This window comes from Lithobates pipiens, unplaced genomic scaffold (genome assembly GCF_037356315.1).
Source record: "Lithobates pipiens isolate NorthernLeopardFrog02 unplaced genomic scaffold, aLitPip1_a1.2 Scaffold_25, whole genome shotgun sequence".
Taxonomy (NCBI): Eukaryota; Metazoa; Chordata; class Amphibia; order Anura; family Ranidae; genus Lithobates; species Lithobates pipiens.
Genome location: NW_027507787.1, coordinates 128858079 through 128878177, shown reverse-complemented (window position 1 = coordinate 128878177; position 20099 = coordinate 128858079). Strand labels below are relative to the sequence as shown.

At 40.9% G+C, this 20099-nt stretch overlaps 1 protein-coding gene across 3 annotated transcripts in view; it reads right to left on the bottom strand.

Moving 5' to 3' along the window:
- Nucleotides 1-8852: 8852 nt before the first annotated feature.
- Nucleotides 8853-20099, bottom strand: part of LOC143930508 (sperm flagellar protein 1-like) — a 170697-nt gene continuing 159450 nt past the window's right edge. For 2 of the 3 annotated variants that reach the window (XM_077454863.1, XM_077454864.1), the window contains exon 7: nucleotides 8853-9231. In XM_077454863.1, coding sequence (XP_077310989.1) covers nucleotides 9118-9231 — 114 coding nt within the window. In that variant the 3' untranslated portion in view covers nucleotides 8853-9117. Of the gene's footprint in view, nucleotides 9232-17244; nucleotides 17420-20099 lie in introns of all 3 variants that reach the window. The other variant, XR_013262786.1, reaches the window with a different exon arrangement.

Here is a 20099-nt window from a genome sequence, read left to right as displayed (position 1 = left end):
TTCTTGCTCCTGGCGCCATTACCCTGTGTGCGTGCGCTTTTGAAGCCAGTTTGGTGGGGAAGCAGGAGGGGTGTGGTTGTGTGCACGACAGCCACAGCGCAGAGCGGAATTTTTTTAATAAACTCGCAGGTGCCAGAGCTCTGTATGCAAGAGGGACACAGCAAATTGGGGCACGTAAGCAACTCCATGTGTGTTGGATGCAGGCACACCAAGACGCCTACTCAGCATCAGACTGTGCAAATTAGCAACATATTGTTTGTATTGCTAGCTAGCTCAGTTGATGCGCCTGCGCTTGTACCTCCCCTTTTTTCTAGATTAGGACTATGCCTTCCTGTAGAAGGAGTTCAGGGGCAGGGAAGAGGGGCACTAAGGCGTTGCCATCCAGATTGGGGGTCCTAGTCATGCCTGCATCCTCCCCTGCTGGACCTGATGCATCTGCAAAGGATGAGACATTGCCCCTGTCAGGCTTTGCAGTATCTCCTAATATGGCAGCTCCTGCATATGTCTCTGAAGACACTTTAGCAGCAAATGGTTTAAATGATTTAGAGGAAAAAAAATCGCTACTTTAATCGCAGCGTCCTCACAGAAGAGCATAAAGCGGAGTAGGTCCCCTTCTGCTGCTCTAAAACCCCCATAAGATGAGTCTGATGATGATGATGATACTACTCCACCAGGGGACAAGGATCAGGAGGAGTCGGATGAATTAGAGGAATCAGAGGAGGCTTTTTCTGCCTCTCAGGTTCTCAAATTGCAGGTGCAATGTTATGCAGAACTAAGTGCTACGTACAAATTGCCCTCTTCTGAGTTAATCGAGTACCCCGTTTCTTCCTTGGGATCATGAAAATCCCTGCAGGCTGCATATACCTTCCCGGGCCATCCTTTATTGGAAAAATGTATTTATGCTGACTGGGAACACCGAGACAAGCTGTTTTCTCCTCCTAAGAAATTTGCTTTCCTTTACCCAATGGAGGAAAAATTTACCAAGAAATTGAGCTTGCTAGCAATAGATGTGGCTATGTCTTGTGTGAACAAAAATCTGACTTGTCCTGTAGAAAATTTTCAGGTTAAGCATCCAACTGAGAAAAAGCTGGAATCTTTACTGGCATGTGTCAGGTACTAAAGGGGCAGGTGAAGCAAGGGCTTAAAGATCTTCCTGCTGATCAGGTTAAGCTATGGGCGGACCTGCCTATAGCCTTATGTTTTGCGGTAGATGCCATTAAAGATTCTATTCAGCAGGCATCCCACCTTACCCTCCTGCTGGTACACATGCGCAGGATTCTGTGGCTAAAGCATTGGTCAGCTGAAGCTCCACGCAAAAAGCTTTTAAACTGTTTCCCCTTTCATGGGGAATAGCTGTTTGGGGATGACCTGGATAAATACATCCAGAAGATTTCTAGTGGTAAGACTACCCTTTTACCAGCTAATAAAAAGAGTAAATGTCCTTCTTTTAAACGTTCTCTATCCCAAATTCCTGAGGCCACGGCCTCCAGGCAGTGACGGCGGCCTTTTCAGCCAGATGCAAAAGGCAAGGCCCAGGGCCGAGCCCAAGGACAAAAGAAACCTTGGGGTCGGAAATCTGCTAAGCAGAACACCAAACCTCCTTTTAAGGGGTGCCCCCGCTTGGCCAAGTGGGGGGGGGGGTCGACTTCTGCGATTTTCAGGGGCTTGGCAGGCGAGTTACAAGCTAGAGTTCAGAGAAATCCTGCCTTACTGTTTTCTAAGGTCAAAGATCTCCAAAGATCCAGTAAAAAGAAAGCCCTTCTTCCAGGCATTGGATCACTTGTTATCCCAAGGGGTAATCATAGAAGTTCCCCTAAAACAGCAAGGGTCTGGGTTTTATTCAAACCTCTTTGTGGTTCCAAAACCAAATGGGGATGTCAGACCTATTCTAGATCTAAAGAGCCTGAATCAATTCCTGAACATTCGCCCCATTTACATGGAGTCAATCTACTCTGTGGTCTCCACCCTATTAGGGGGAGAATTCATGGCGTCAATAGACATCAAAGACGCATATCTACATATGCCTATCTGTCCCACTCACCAAAGATTCCTAAGGTTCACAGTAGCAGAGCGCCACTTCCAGTTTGTGGTCCTACCATTTGGTCTAGCTACTGTAAACCGGGTATTTATGAAGATTCTAGCCCCGCTTCTAGCAAATCTAAGGGCGCAGGGCATAGCAGTGACGGAATTATCTAGATGGCCTGCTACTGGTAAAGCAGTCGGTAGCACAGTTAAACCACAATGTGCACAGCATGGTAAGATACCTAGAGCACTTAGGTTGGGTCCTCAACCTTGAAAAATCATTCTTGCAGTCCTTAAAGAGGGTGGAGTATTTGGGCATGATCATAGACACTGCCCAAAGCAGGGTATTCTTACCCGAGTCAAAGATCAAGTCTATAAGAGAACTGATCCAGATGGTCAAGACGAGGAAGGAACCATCCATTCGTCTTTGCATGAGGTTGTTAGGAAAGATGGTGTCCTCTTTCGAGGCCGTTCCTTACGCCCAGTTTCATTCAAAACTGCTGCAAAACAGCATCCTATCTGCCTGGAACAGGAGAGTCCAAGACTTGCCAATGTGCCTGTCATCGGAGGTAAGACAAAGCCTCAGTTGGTGGTTAAAAATGAAAAATTTGAGAAGGGGAAGATCCTTCACTCCAGTCACCTGGAAGGTGGTGTCAACAGATGCCAGCCCTATGGGCTGGGGGGCAGTTCTGGAAGAGGCTTCGGCCCAGAGAAAATGGTCCAAGGCTGAAAAGAGCCTGCCATCAATATTTTGGAGATCCAGGCAGTGCATTTAGCCCTCAGAGCCTGAACGTACAGGTTGCAGGGTTATCCTGTCCAGATACAGTCCGACAATGCTACTGCTGTGGCCTATATCAATCATCAAGGGGGCACCCGGAGTTGGGATGCCCATAGGGAGGTGAACCAAGTACTGGTTTGGGCAGAAAAGCATGTTCCCTGTCTTTCTGCAGGCTTCATTCTGGGGGTAGAGAATTAGCAAGCGGACTATCTGAGCCACCAGCAGCTGTTACCAGGAGAATGGACTCTGCACACCAAGATATTTTGAGCCCTATGCCGGAAATGGGGTACCCCAGATGTCGATTTACTAGCCTCCATGTTCAACAGGAAGTTGGACAACTTTGTATCGAAAACAAGGGATCCTCTAGCATATGGAGCAGATGCGCTAGTGATTCCTTGGGACCAGTTTTCTCTGATCTATGCCTTCCCTCTGATTCCGCTCTTACCGAGACTGCTTTGCAGGGTCAAGAAAAAAGGGAAACCAGTAATCCTGGTGGCTCCAGCTTGGCCCAGAAGATCCTGGTACACAGAGATCATAAGGATGGCGGTGGGAAAACCTTGGGTTCTTCCACTCTGCCCAGACCTGCTCTCTCAGGGACCAGTATTCCATCCTTCCTTACAAAATCTAAATTTGATGTTTTGAAGAAACGTGGTCCAGTTCTCTCCACTCTGGTAAATGCTAGGAAGCTGGCCTCCAGGCTCATCTATTACAGAATCTGGAAGGCATATGTTTCCTGTTGCGAATCCAAAGGGTAGCATCCTCAAAAGTATGTCATTGGTAGGATTCTTGCTTTTATTCAATTGGGGGTAGTGCTAAGGGCCAGATAAAACTGGCCCTTACACTATCAGGGGTCAGATCTTGGCCCTATCAGTGTTCTTTCAAAGACCACTTGCATCTCATTCCCTAGTCCGGGCTTTTATTCAGGGGGTATTGCAGTTATATACGCTAGTCAAATCTCCTTTGTGCCCATGGGATTTGAATTTAGTCTTGTCTGTTTTACAGAAACAGCCCTTTGAACCTATTAGCTCTAACCTTCTGCTACCAAGTCTTTTTGGAGTGATGAGACTAAAATTTCGCTTTTTGGCCAAAACCATAAAAGCTACATTTGGAGAGGAGTCAACAAGGCCTATGATGAAAGGTACACCATTCCCACTGTGAAAAACGGAGGTGGATCGCTGAAGTTTTGGGAATGTGTGTGCTACAAAGACACAGGCAATTGGTCAAAACTGATGGCAAGATGAATTCAGTATGTTTTCAAAAAATACTGGAGGAACATTTGCATACATCAGCCAGGAAGCTGTGCATGGGACGTACTTGGACATTCCAACATGACAATGATCCAAAACACAAGGCCAAGTCGACCTGTCATTGACTACAGCATAATAAAGTGAAGGTTCTGGAGTGGCCATCTCAGTCTCCTGACCTCAATATCATTGAGCCACTCTGGGGAGATCTCAAACATGCAGTTCATGCAAGACATCCCAAGAATTTACAGGAACTGGAGGCTTATTGCCAATAGGAATGGGTAGCTTTACCACCTGAGAAGATAAAGAGCCTCATCCACAAATACCACAAAAGACTTCAAGCTTTCTTTGATGTTAAAGAGGGCAATACATGGTATTAAGAACTGGGGTGTGTAAACTTCTGATCAGGGTTGTTTGGGTAGTTTCTGTTGTAATTATGATTTAAAAAGAGTAAACACAGTTGATTGATATTAAATGGCTTCAGTTTATATAACAATACACTGAATAGCCATAACAACATGAGGTATGGACTCCACTAGACCTCTGAAGGTGTGGTAAGTGCTGCAAGTTGTGGGGTGGGTCTTCCATGAATAAGACTTGTTTTTTCAGCACATCCCACAGATTCCCTTTTGTATTGAGATCTGGAGAATTTAAAGGCCAAGTCAACTGCTCAAAATCGTTGTTGTGTTCCTTAAACCATCCTTAACTCCTTAGTGACCAAGGGTAAAACAAATCTAAATGCCTGAACCCAATTTTTTAACATTGGCCTGTGTTAGTAAAACTGTACATACAGTATCAATCACAATACTACTTTGTGTATCTAGGTGAATTATACCTTGTTTTTTCATTACAAATTGAGCTTTCTGTTGGTGGTAAATGGTAATGAATAGCTCCTAATTTTTTTGTTATTATCAAAATCATCTTTTTAAAATTTAGCTGTATATTTCTTGCTATTATTATAACCTACCTGTCAGTGGTCATAATGTTATGGCTATGCGGTGTATATACATATTGTAAAACTGTTAAATGTACTTTTTTCCATGTTGTACTTAAAGTACAACTCTACACAAAATGTATTTTTTTCTCCTGCAAAAAATGTGCATTTATTATTTTTTTTCAAAAGGTGAACTTAGCCTTTATGAAAAATAACACTTATGCCCCGTACACACGAGCAGAATTTCCGTCAGTAAAAGTCAGACGGGAGATTTTCATCTTATATTCCGACCGCGTGTATGCTCCATCAGACTTTTTACATAGAAAAATCTGATGGAACTAGAAAGAGAACATGTTCTAGATTTTTTCAGACGGAACCAATTCCTATCAGGAAAATTGCTCGTCTATATGCTGTTACGATGTACCAAAAACGACGCATGCTCTGAAGCAAATACGAGATGGAAGCTATTGGCTGCTGGGTATTGAACTTCTGTTTTCTAGTCCCGTCGTACTTGTTGTACGTCACCGTGTTCTTGATGGTTGGACTTTCATGTGACCATGTGTATGCAAGACAGCTTGAGCGGAATTCCATCGGAAAAACCTTCAGAGTTTACTCCGACAGGAAAACCGGTCGTGTGTACAGGGCATAAGAATAAAGAAATTAGTAAGGAAGCTACATTTTATGAACTCTAATTTTGAACATTCAATCTGTAATAAATTCATTCTGGTAACCTGGAGATAATTTGGTGTGCGCACAGATGTGCTGAAGGGTTATACCTGACTTTCAGGTCCCAGCATAGCCCCACAGGATATTTGTGGATGTGCAGGAGATGCTGAGGTCCGAGACTTCCGCTTCCCTGCTCTGTCATACAAATTGCAGGAAAGCCTCCACACATGCATGGTTGTGCTGCATGCTCTGCTGAGGATGTAGTATCTGGCAGTGCATATGAGCCTGTTAGTGAACTAGGCAAGAAAGAAGTGTTGCATTGCAGCACAAAAAGGTTACAACCTTCCTAAATTTGGCCTTTCAGATAAATTTATACATGGCTTTAATGCCTTATATCATTCTCCCCAAACAAGAATAAAAATTCCAGGTAACAACTCTAATTTTTTCCCCTTAGTAGGGGCACCAGACAGGGTCTCCACTCCTATTTGCCTTGGCAATTGAACCCCTAGCCCATTTTATTAGGAACAATATAAATATTAAAGGTTACGAAAAAAATCACATAGAATTTAAACTAAGTTTGTATGCTGATGATACTCTCTTATTTTTAACAGACCCCCTCCTATCACTACCTAATGTGTTGGATGTTCTCCAAAAATGTCACTCACTCTCTGGTTTGAAAATTAATCTAAATAAATGTTCAGCCCTTTCTATCAATATTCCTTCCATCACAAAGCTGTTCTACAAGAAAAATTCCCCTTCATTTGGTGTCCCATATCCTTTAGATATCTTGGGGTACATATCACTGCCTCATATAACACATTCTACAAACAAAACTACCCCCCTCTTTTCTCACACATTAGCTCTTTATTAAAATTATGGTCTTCATTTCACATCTCATTTATGGACAAATTGTGTGCCGTTAAGATGACTCTATTACCGAAACTTCTTTTCATGTTCAGAGCTCTCCCGGTCAATGTCTCTAAGTCAAGATTGGATTCTCTTCAAAGAGAGATCAATACATTCATATGGTCAGGAAAAAAACCCAGATTTAGTTATGCACTAATGCATAGACCACAGTCAAGAGGCGGTTTGGGGCTACCTAACATATGGCAGTATTTTTTAGCGGCCAGATTTTCTCAGCTCGCTCAATGGTCTGCACAAATTGACAATATTCCATGGTTATCCTTCGAACACTCTTCGATCTTCCCATTTTTCCTCCCGGGCCTCCTCTGGACTGACTTAAATTTATATCGTAAATTAATTAAACGCAATATTATAGTTGCACATTCTATACAATTCTGGTCTAAACATAAAGTTAATTTCAAATTAGCTTCAAATCCCCCACCCCTGGTCGCATTCTTGGGCGATCCCAGACTCCCACAGGCTTATAGTGATTACAACAGTTTCTTATTATGGACCAATAACAAATTGACTTCCCTCAGATCTCTCACCAAAAATCTGAAATTCCCTTTGTTCGATTACTTTCAAGAACAATATGGTTTCCCGCCTTCTGAACTACTTGGCTATAATCAAATTAAGAGATTCTATGAAGATCATTATTCCCTCTCGCTACGACCCTCTTATACGATTTTTGAACAAATTTGTATTAATTCCCCACGTAGCAAAGGCATCATCTCATTGTTGTATAGTCACTTAAACTCTATCTCTACTCCAGAGAAATCGGGACCTATGTTTCAATGGGAATCTGACCTCGACTGTACTTTTTCAACCCAAAGTTGGGGTGTTATGTCTGACAATCTCCGCAAGAGTAATCGTGCTATGTCAATTAGAGAAACTCCTATAAAACTTCTAACCAGGTGGTATCTCACACCCCAAAAGCTAAATAATTTCTACCCACAGTCTCCTCCAACTGCTTTAGGGGCTGTTCCGAACCTGGAACACTGTTGCACATTTTTTGGGGGTGTAAACTCCTCAAGCCAACTTGGCAAACTGCGAATAATATTATTAATAAAATTTCAGGTCAAACAATTGAGATAACACCTTCTATATGCCTCCTTTTTGCTTCCATTCCTAATATTCCAAAATCCTGTATCAGACTTATTCACTCTTTATTCAGTGCCATTCACTGGATGATTGCTTTTAATTGGAAATCTAAAGACCTTGTTTGGTCTCAAGTTCTTTCCAGAATGGAAACCATCAAACTCACTGAAAGAATTCATTATACTCTTCAAGATAATATGCATATTTTTGATTAAAAAAAATGGTCACACTGGGACCCCTCCTAATTTTCCTGACCTTCTTATATCGTTTTTCTCACTTCACTTTTGATTGGAAATACAGCTTTGAATGCATCTTTTGACTTTACCATTTATAATCTGTAATACTTTGTATGACTAAATTTTTTGTAACAAAGTGAACATTGTGTACCAATTAAAATAAAACTTTTGTAAACAAAAAGGTTACAACCAATTAGAAGAAGGCAGGCTACAGTCATTTTACAAGGTAAATCTGCTGTAAGCCTTTTAAGAAGGATTTAAGGTTTCTTTTACTATTTATTTTGTGTTCCTTTACCTATCACTCATATACAATTCTATGCTCATCCACCTAATAATACTGGTTTATTCCTTTGCACAAGTAATTCAAATCTGTAATCCTTTCTTTCAATTTCAAAAGGTCTTTCGCTGTCTAATTGCAAGAGAACAATCAGCAGGTATCTCTCACCTTCAATTGCAAAGAAATATTATATGTTTTAATAGCAGGTCATTTCTACAGTCTACAAAGTAGACGGTTTCTGTCCATTTGCAATAGGGGCATAAATGTTTAAAGTGTAAGTAAAGCCAAGGAGGAGGGAAAGCACAGGGATATAACTCTTCTGGACATCTTCCCAATGGGCATGAGTCAGCCAGGCAGCATTATGCCCCTCTCAACAGACGCAGTGAGTCCAGGTGGAACCCGCTCTGTTTATATTGCTGGAAACCAGTTTCCCAATGGGCTTGTTATCAACTGTTGCTGCATTACGTCAACACAAGTTTTCTATTGCACCTGACTGTGTAAATTATTCCTGTTGCATCACGCTGCACCACACCTACAACTGCACTAATATAGCAAGAGAAATTGTTTATATTACATAGCTTAAAGAAAGGTATGTCTGAAGTCCATAAGAATTCTTCTTCCTGTAGGATGAATCTCTGTTAAGGGCAAAACTATATTGTAGACATATATTATCAAGACAGAACTTAGCCAAGGCTTGTGTTATGTCAATAGAATTTTAATTTGAAAATTATTTCTAGCTATATTATATGCACGCACAATGTACAGTATATATTATCCTACAACTAAAGTGTTGTTTTCCATATCTAAAAAAACTAAGGACAAAAAGAGGCTCTTGTTCAATCCAATGCTCAAATTTGATGAGTATGAGGGAAGTCCCTGAGCATGTCTTCTGGGAACTTGTAAGATGCTTGGTAGTGGTGTTCATAATTACATTCTTGACTAGTTCGAAAGTAAAGATCTTAAGTGATATTCTTTTGCAATCTTTGTTTATTTAGGTGCTTTGTTAAATCCTCTATCCTCAGGTCTTTCAGCTGCACCAAGTGCTCCAGGCGCTGGACTTTCATCTGAAGTATCTGCCAAGGACATAGATAAAGTTAGCCATCCAGCAGAGCCTTAATCTACACAACAGAATATATGCAATTTAAGTTTATGAATCATGGAAAACTTGTACAGTACGTGGAATTTTGATCAGATTATTTATAGGGTAATATGATAACTTGTTGTTTCATTCTTAGAATAAAGTATTTTCTTACCTCCCAAGACATTATCAATATGTGCTAAAATAATTATGTGAGCCGTAAATATATCCAGCTAGACTGTCTGCAACACTTAACTAAGAACCAGTCATAGCTCCCTCTGTTGCACAAAGGAGCTCATATAATTTGTCCAAATAACAATCCAGGAGTGTAGATAAGGAAGGGGTAGGTGTGTGGGACCTAATCCCACCAACCTCATCCAGAATGTCCGTGTGCAGCAGCAAGGCTACCTGCCTTCTATAGGACTGGTAGTAGTAGCACTGCTAACTAGTCCTGCCTCCTGGTTGATCACATTTCCAATGACAGAGGTAGTTGAGGCTACTGGTCCAACCCTCTGCCAACCCCTGTGGGGTGTAGGTGTGGGAGAGACTCAATCGGAACCTGTGACTGAGTCAGCTGCTCTGTGATGACTGCCCCTGTTTAAACTGAGCAAGCCTGGGTAAAATCAGAAAGTGAATAAAAAGTTTTTCATATTCTTCACCGACAATGTGTGTGTGGGTGGGGGGGGGGATGTTAATAGCACTGCCACTAAGCACCAATGCAGGCAAAATAGAGGTTAAAGTAACACTGAATCCTCAGCATGTTTTAGATTAACAGCAGAATAAAATACACTAAATGACCACATTTTGGAGAGTAAACACACCAAGGTACTTTTCAAGAGGCATGGTGATTCATCTGAAGACTTAATTTTTTGCCACATGTTTTTGGAAAATGCAGGAAGAAAATTAATAATTTTTTTTTTTTTACATAAAGTTGTCAGGTGTCAGGTCAACATAGGCATAGGCATACTTATGCCGCGTACACATGATCGGATTTTCCGACAACAAATGTTCGAAATGAGCTTGTTGTTGGAAATTCCGACTGTGTGTAGGCTCCATCAGATATTTTTTGTCGGAATTTCCACATGCTCTGAATCAAGTACGAATTGGACGTGCTCGGTAAAACTAGCGCTCGTAATGGAGATAGCACATTCGTCACGCTGCAAATTGTGAAAACTTTCAGTGCAGCGCATTCTCTTCTTCTTTATAATGCTAGAATAATTAAGTTGTTTTGCAGCTGATATTCACACAGAGTTCTGACAAACTGATTTCTTTCTTATGTTTTGTGATCTCATGAATACATTTTTTTTTTCACCAGATCTCCAGAATAATGTTTTTAATTTTTGTTTATAATAATCTCATTTTTTTAAATCAAGATCTCCTGTTTTTTAGTTTTTTTCTAGTGATTCCATAATAGTTTTTTTTTCGTTTTGTGTATAAAGTTACCACAACTCCATTGTTATCTTGTATTTTTTAACCTCAAGGAGATTGGTTGGTGTTGGTGTCCCATGTTAATTTTACATTGTCTTTTTGAAATGTACCTGCCTACTCACAAACAAACTGTCCTTTTTTAATTATAACACGTAGCCAATGATTTAAGAAAAAAATATACATTTATTAGGGGTCATAACAAAATAAAGAGGAAGGCAACGCTGGATAAACTGGTGAAATTAGCGAAGCCTTTGTACCCCAGGGCACACATCAACTATTTGACAGACAAAATTGGGAGCCTGAGGAGTCCATTTAATAGGGAGCACAATCCGGTCCAGGATTCCGAAAGATCAGGAACAGCAGCAGATGACATATATGTCTCCAGTCTGTGGGCTTACAACAGCCTGTGTCTTTTGCCAGACCAGACTTAACCCAGGCCATCACCCTTTTGTCTTGCTTACATGCTTGCTTCCAGGCTGTGGCTCTGGTGTTGGAGTTGTGGCAGGAGGTGGAGGAGGAGGATGGCCCAACTCACACAGGTGAGTTTTGCTTGAGAGTTTGCCCCTCAACCCCTTATTTAGGGCCATATATATAACTTCCTCACAAAAGAGGTGTTGGCCCACCTCCATTTCCTGCATTTTGTTGGCAGGCATAGGCCTCAAGAAGACTGGGGGGGTTCTGAGGGCCACAAAAGCCTGCAGAATTAACCCAAGTGCTGACTCCTCCACGCTCCTCCTCTTCCTGGTCCTTTTTTGTTGAAGGCGGAGGTGAGGGACCTGGGATTCGGTCAGGCTACTGGGCATGGCCACCTCCTGGCTGCCACTTTCCCCTGCCACCTCCTGGCTACCACTTTCTACAGCCTCCTCCTGGCTGAGGATTTCCTGTGTATGATAAAGTGACATAGTTTTAGTTTATTGATCATCAATCACAAACAATTTTGAGAAATATGTTGAAAAATGCTATACCTGTCTCAAGCTGGGCTCCTCCACATTTTCTTCCTGGGTGGAAGGCCCAGGTTGGACATTGGAAGCCTCAGCTGGGGTGGAAGGAAGAGTGAAAGGAAGAGTTGAGAGTGATGACCTGATTTCAGTCTGGCCTGCAAGAAATCGCAGTCTGTCGTAGTACCAGTGCCCGGGGACATAAATGTCATCTGCTGCTGCTCCTGATCTCTGGGCATCCTGGACCTTCATGCGCTCCCTATTATATGTGCTCCTCAGGCAAACAATTTTGCACTTCAAATAGTTGATATCTGCCGTGGGGATCTGCGGCTTCATAAATTTCAGCAAATTATCCAGTGCTGCCTTCCTCTTTAGTCGATTTGTATAAAAGGTGTGTTTTGTCTGCCACAGACAGGGCAGCTCTCTGTACAAATCAATGAATTGAGGGAGGAAATCATAATTGTTGAATCGATCCATTTTCTCTGAAAGACACAACACAAGACAAACCCTAATGTTAGGCTAAACTCACATAATCTTGTCCCAATATAGGCCTCAATCTCTAAGCAGTATAGGCCACTGATGCCCCAAGTTAAAATTGTACCTTCGTTAGAACGATCAGTGCTTAAGCTACTCTGTCCTCCACTCACAGATCGTATATATGACACACGCATGTTACGCTTTATATACACTGCACATGCGTGAAACTCCGCCCGCTCTTGACCTTCTTTATAGTATATTTCCCGCCCCTTGTCTTTAGGAGCAGTGGGAGAGCACATGGCGGAGAGACAACAGGTGCATGAAGACAGCAGCAACAACAAAAGCCCATAGCCACTATGTCCCGATCCCAGAGGAGATTTAAGGCCTCTAATACGTCCTGTGTAAAGATGATGGACATCTTGAAGAGGGCTGACTATGACGGGAAGCATGTACCTTACCCAAACCAAAATGTCAGAAAGGCCAAGATCATGACTAAAGTTGTAAAGTTGTGAAAAGTCTGCAGAGGAATTTTGGGGTATGGCAATCCAAGGATCAACTGAGGAAATGATGGTCAGACCTCAAATTCATAGTTTCATAGTTAGTAAGGTTGAATAAAGACACCAGTCTATCCAGTTCAACCTGAGTGAGTGTCTACAATTCTCCCTTTCCCTGTACATTGCACACTCACATCGGTCCCTACCCTCAAGGAGCCCACAATCCAAGGTCCCCATTCATATACTAGGGCCAATTTGGGACGGAAGCCAATTAACCTACCTGCATGTGTTTCGATTGAATTGAAGGAAATGGAAGGAGCAGGAGCAGTACAGAAGAATCAAGAGAGTGCTGCAAAAAGTAAGTATTTTGTTGTGTGTTCCTATTCTTCTTTTTACGTTCGTGCTGCTACATGTGCTTTTCTTCACTGTTGTACAGCTTAAAATGGCAAGTTTCAGGTTTGTGGGCACAGTAATCGCCCGTAGTAAACATCATTAGTTCGCCCACTAATACAATGTTTTTGGCAGATGCAGGTTAACTACATTTATTCATGCCTATTTGTATTAAAAGAAGTTTAGAACATTTTTGTCTAGATGGGTTTGTAACTAGAATGAAATGCAAAGATTCAGTGTAAGGAGAGGACACTCAGCAGCTGTTTACACATCTGGACACAGGAGCACTAGTGTGGGACACCAGAACTTTTTAGGGTGTCCCACACAGGAGCTCCATTCGATACTAGGGGTGTCTCCATGTGTGAAACTTTACCCAAAAAGGTTAAGTATTCAGCTTGAAGAAAGGGAAAAAATCTTCAGCTTGGAACTCTGCCAAAACAGACAATTGTACAACACTTCCAAGCAATGTTTCATATTCCTATTTCTTGCCTCAAATATCTGTGTTCTAAGTATACCTTTATTTTAATCACACAGGGGAGAAAAGAATTGGGATGTCAGAGGACACCAGGGACCCCCGACCTCCTAAAGGAGGGGAAGTCATCACATCACAACCTCAGGATGTGGATGAAGGAGAGGTTTATGAAATGGGTGAAATAGTGACCACAATAGGTGAGTGTCTGAGATAACAGCTTCAGGTTATAGATGTATGTATAATAGATGTATGCCTGCATATTTATAATACATGGTGTGCTGTTTTCTTTTAGGTGATGTGGATGTTGTGGAAGAAGAATCTTATTCACAAGTGCAAGTGCACACGTCCTCATCGGGGAGATCATGGTGTACAGTCGGAATTTACAGAAGATCAAGGAAGACATCAATGATGTTGAAAAAAGACTCAAAAATATCATTGATGTTTTAGGCAGAATATAAAACACACAAAAATTTTACATTTTTTTTAGTTTTATTAGTACTTTTCTAAAAAAAAATTGAAAACCAAAATTTGAAGATGCACACAGTGTGTCAACATGTGCCATCTTCCATCACAGGATATCAAGGTACGTGTTTTGTGGGTGCAACCCCTTCCTCGCAACTCAAATAGCTGAGAGAAAGGGGTTGTACCCTCAAAACACATCCATTGATCCCCCATGATGAGAGCTAGCCCATGTTGACCTTAGGTATGAGATCAGGAGTGAAATCCCCATTTTGACTCCCAATTTGTGTGCATCTTCAAAATTTGGCTTTCACAGGGGTGACATTACCCCATCTGATGAAGGCAATATCAACACAGTTTGGACATACTTATGTCTGATATTGCCTTCAATTTATCAAAGTTTAACTTTTAAGTTCCTGAGTTGTGTATCATTTTATGCTTTGCAAAACATGCCTGTTTACCACAAAAAGGGATATTTCTACTGTCCCCAAAAATAAATATATATTCCAAAAAATATGTTGGTTTGTTCAAATATCCTTTTTCTAAACGTGCATGTGAATATGCACAGAGTAAAAACATTTCTACTCAACAATGTGTGGCTTCTTTCAATGCTCAATAGCAGTTTTTTGCCTAAATTGGTGTTTACAGTGACAATGGTAGTTATTTCCTAAAGGCAAATCCACTGTGCACTACAAGTGCACTTGTAGTGCAAAGCGAAGTTTCCTTTAGTAAATAACACCCACAGTGCTTAATAATTTAATAACAATAATTTGCATCAATCAGGCCATTTTCGTCACTCCAAAAAAATAAATTCATAGTGCTGAAAATGAAGAATATTTTTAGCATTTATGCATTACATACATTAACAACAACAAAAACAAGGTTTGTGTGTAACAGACCCACAACATAACAATAGTTAGCTTAAGAAGAGATTGCCACCTCATGTATCAAAGAAATTACATTGTAACTATTAAAGAAAATGGCCCAAAAAAATTATAATAATTGGAGAACCTAGGAAATATTTTTCAGTTTAAAATAAAAATTTATTTTAAAAATACATTTATTTAAATACATATAATGTGATGTTAAAGGATAAAACTTACCCTAATATAGTCCTTCTGCAGAACCTGAATGATGGCAGAACAGGTCTCTGGAATAATGATTCCCAGAGCCTGGGGGGCGATGCCTGTCGAGAACTTGATGTCCTGCAGACTTCTCCCCATCACCAAGTACCACAAGGTGGCCACGAGCCTCTGCTCGGGTGTGATGGCTTGCCGCATGCAGATGTCTTGCTTCGTAATATAAGAGGACAGCAAAGCCAACAGACGGTGAAAAACAGGGTCTCTCATCCGGAGATAATTCCTGAAATCATCAGGATTATTCTCACAGATCTCCCGCAACAAAGGCATGTGCAAGAATTGGTCACGATGGAGCAAACAATTTTTCGTCCATGAACTCCTCCTTGCCCCGTTCATGGACTGGACTTGGGTTAAAGTAAGAACCCAAACACCAAGCCCCTGCACTGGACGAACTGTACGATGAGTATGTACCCGCAACATGGCTTCAAAACGGTCGGCACGAACTAACAGAACGCACTGAAAATCAGAAAGGCCTGAGAGGAGCAAGCTAAAGATCAGAAACGACTGGACAAGAGCGCACTGAAAATCAAATACGTAATAAAAAAAATACGCAATGAAGACCAGATGCGAAATGACTACACGCACTGAAAAATAGATATTAACCCACAAGTACAAACTGGAGAGCAGTAACAAACTGAAAAGCATGAGGCTGAAAATCGCAAATCGTCTCTCACCAAACTTCTACTAACACAAGATAAAAATGAGATTAGCAGAAGGAGCCCAAAGAGTGGTGCACTGGCTATTGAGCTTCATCTTTATAGTGCCGTCATACGTGTTGTACGTCAGCACGTTCTTAAAGATCGGGATTTCCGACAACATTTGTGCGACCGCGTGTATGCAAGACAAGCTGGAGCCAACATCTGTCAGAAAAAAATCCCATGATTTTTTTTCCCCATGAGTACATTCTGCTATTCCTTCTGAGTATGCTGATAGCACATGTGTGAGACTTTTTCGCTGTTTGGACTGATTATGTACTTGATATCTTGTGTATACACAAACCAACCAATCACATTGAAACCAATGAACTGTAATGGTCGCCTCTGTAGGAGTTGTCAAAGAATGTAGCTTAGTATAGCATCACCTATAGCAGTCTCCATTCCAATAAGCCAAGCAAGCCTTGAATGAAAGCCTTTATTTTACTACTTCTACTACAATCGCTATGATTGGTCACAGTGATCATATGGTATAGGGCCATAGGTTGGACTTGATGGACTTTTTTCGACCTCACCTACTGTAACTATGACACTGGCCCTATAGCCTGACCTGTGACCTGCTGTGTCTGATCACAGATCGGTCCCCCAGGGGCACACACAAGGAGCAAGAGCGGGAGGACATGTGGGTACATCCTCCCAGAATGATGCTTGTCCTGCCCAGCAGTTAAAAAGTAACTCTACTTTTGTTGAGAAAAAAAAAATTACCTCCGGGTGATCAATGTACATTGCAAGGATTTTAACAAACTTTATTGCAGACTTCTAATGTTTTTGCTCTGAAGAAAAAATTGTTTAGTCACTTGCCTACTGGGCACTTAAACCCCCCTCCTGCCCAGACCAATTTTCAGCTTTCAGTGCCCTCTCACTTTGAATGACAATTACTCAGTCATGCAACACTGTACCCAAATTAATTTGTTGTCCTTTTTTCATACAAATAGAAATTTCTTTTGGTGGCATTTAATCACCACTGGGTTTTTTATTTTTTGCGCTATAAATGAAAAAAAAATGAAAATTTCTAAAAATTCTGAAAATAATAAAAGAGTATGGGACTTTAAATGAAGCAGGCCCAACACAACGTGAGAGTAAGAATTTATTATACATAAATTGCAAATTGCGTAATGTTGTATATGATAAATAATTGCTCAATGCATATTGCAAAATCTTTGTAAAGAAAATACATAGGAAAATACATAGCAAACATATAAACAGGATGTAAAACATGATTACCATAACAGGGAAACAAATGTACATATTTCATAGGTATAAAGAAATGGAACTAGTAATATAAGTTAAATTCATAAAAATATTCATGGGAGTGTGAGGGGTTACAGCCTCAAAATCTCAATGCGTTTTTGTCGGTAAACTGACTCATCAGGAGCGGATGCTGAATGTCTGAAAGTGATAAAAGGTGTTCTAAATCAAAAGCCCATAATATGGAAAATATTATATGTAAAGAGGTTTATATAGAAAAAAAAAGAGATGGTCAAGTCCACTAACTTACATCCCGATGGAATGCTGAACTTGAATAATCCTGGTATGCAGGAGTCACCACATCAGGCCTCCCCGGGAGCTTAGGTGCAAAGGTCTGCCCGAAACAAACGGCCCACACTGAAAAGGCCCCAGCCAGTGAACAAGTATAGTATATTGAGCATTGTGCCAGTAATGGAAAGTAAAATCTGTAAAATAAATGAAAAGTATTGCATATGATAAACCCAGCAACACTGTCAAGCGCACAGAAAATAGAATACATAGAAGAAAGAAGGTAAAAGAGAGTGACGTAAAAGTGCAAGATAGGGCATTGGTAAAATTACACCTCCTGAGTAGTGTGCAAAAAAGAAATAAAGATTAAATGTAAAGTGAAACAGTGAAAATTGTGAAAAAGTATAAACAAACCAGAAAAAAGTGAACAAGTAGCATTTAGAGAATCGTGAAGAGAGATACACCTGTTAGGTGATATTCATAGGAAATCAATATAAGTATAAAGTGAAAAGAGTGTAATAGTAAAGTATAAACAGACATTGACATATGGAATTACCCATTAGTGACAGGTACCGAGTATTGGTGTGAAGTGAAGAAGGCAGTGCAAGCCGGACATCTGGTCAACTGTGAGTGGGGACGCCCAGGTGGGCCGGGTAAATAGGGTGGATACGCACCAATGTCATGCAAGCGTGATGATGGGCGGGAAGTGCCTGCCCGCCAATGGCGCCAAACCTATTCCCGCTAGCACATCCGCTAGATGGAAATAACCAAGCGGCGCACAATGAGGATGTCACTGGTGCGGCATATGCGTGGCGTCGATACGCGCGAGGCTATCCGTCCCCATGACACCTGTCAAAACCGAAGGGTGGCAGGGGGCTGGAGTCTGATGGGAATCGCAGCTCCCGGGGAAATAAGGATAGAAGACACCCAGAGCAAAGCAGGCATGATGAACAACATTCACTAGGGATGAAAGAACTACAGAACATGTAAAAAGGGTCACATATAAAAACAACGCATTGCAAGTGCACATAAACAATAAATAGCATCTAGAGGGTAGGGGTCATAAGAAAGAATCCTGTTTTTCCCTACGGCAAGTATATAAGCGTTAAAGGGGTAGGTACATGCTACCCATTGTGTTAAAGCTCTGCCACCATCCTTTTTTTCGAGAAAAAAAATAATTTCTTTGTTTCTGTTATAAAATTTTGCAAATTTGTAATGTTTCTTCATAAATTTTGGCCACAATTTATACTGCTACATACCTTTGGTAAAAAATAACCCAAATTAGTGGATATTATTTGGTCTGTGTGAAAGGGAGGAGGCAGAAGCGGACTTCCTGTAACAATTTTGATTAGCGGCAAGAATGGAAAGTGTCATTATAATGGGGGATTTTAATTATCCAGACTTATGCCCTGTACACACGATAGGATTTTCCAACAACAAAATCCATGGGACTTTTTCTGACGGTTGTTAGCTCAAACTTGTCTTGTATACACACGGTCAAACAAAGTTGATCGGAAATTCCGAACGTCAAGAATGCGGTGATGTACAACACGTACGATGAGCCGAGAAAAAGTTCAATAGCCAGTTTTGCTTGATTCCGAGCATGTGTGACACTTTGTGCATCGGAATTGTGTACACACGATCGGAATTTCCGACAACGGATTTTGTGTGACAACAAGGTCCTATCACACATTTTCCATCGGAAAATCCTATCGTGTGTACAGGGCATTAGACTGGGTGGAAGGGACCACGCATTTATCTAAGGCTCACCAGTTCTTTAATGTCTTACACGACAATTTCATGGGTCAGATGGTAAATGATCCAACTAGAAACAAAGCGTTACTAGACCTACTGATTACCAACAATACAGACCTGTTTATGGATGTGGAAATATGTGAAACAGCGATCACAGGTCAATTTGTTTTTGTATAAATCACACAAATAGGAAACAAAGTGAATACAAAGACACTGAATTTCAAATGAGCCAACTTCCCAAAACTATGTTCCTTGCTAGATGATAATAATTGGGATAAAATCTTAGGAACGAAGAGCATGGAGGAAAAATAGGTATGCTTTAAGGGCATTTTAAATAGGGGCATTAGCCAGTGCATCCCAATGGGAAATACATTTAAAAGAGCTAATAAAAGTCCTGGGTGGCTTAACTCCAGCGTAAAAAATACATATAAAAGCAAAGGAGAAGGCCTTCAAAAAATACAAGGCTGAGGGATCATAATCAGCATTCCAACTTTACAAAGAATACAACAAGAAATGTAAGGGGGCAATCAGGATGACTAAGATAGAACACAAAAGGCACATAGTGGAAGAGAGTAAAAACAATCCCAAGAAATTCTTTAAGAACATAAATAGTAAGAAAGGGAGGTCAGATCATATTGGTCCCATAAAGAATGATGAAGTAAATCTGGTTACTAAGGATATTAATTTGTCACCAGGACCAAATGGCTTGCACCTGAGGGTCCTTAAGGAACTCAGTCAAGTAATTGACAGACCATTGTTCCTAATTTTTACGAACAGGCGATTGACTGGAATGGTACCAGCTGATTGGAGAAAAACCAATGTAGCACCAATATTTAAAAAAGAGCCAAGATACATCCCTGAAAATTACAGACCAGTTAGCCTAACATCAATTGTATGTAAGCTCTTAGAGGGGAGGATAAGGGACTATATACAAGATTTTAGCAATAACAACCGTATCATTAGCAGTAATCAGCATGGATTCATGAAGATTCGTTCCTGCCAAACCAATCTATTAACCTTCTATGAGGAGGTGAGCTGCCATCTAGATAAAGGAAGGCCCGTAGATGTGGTGTATCTGGATTTTGCAAAAGCATTTGATACAGTCCCCCATAAACGTCTACT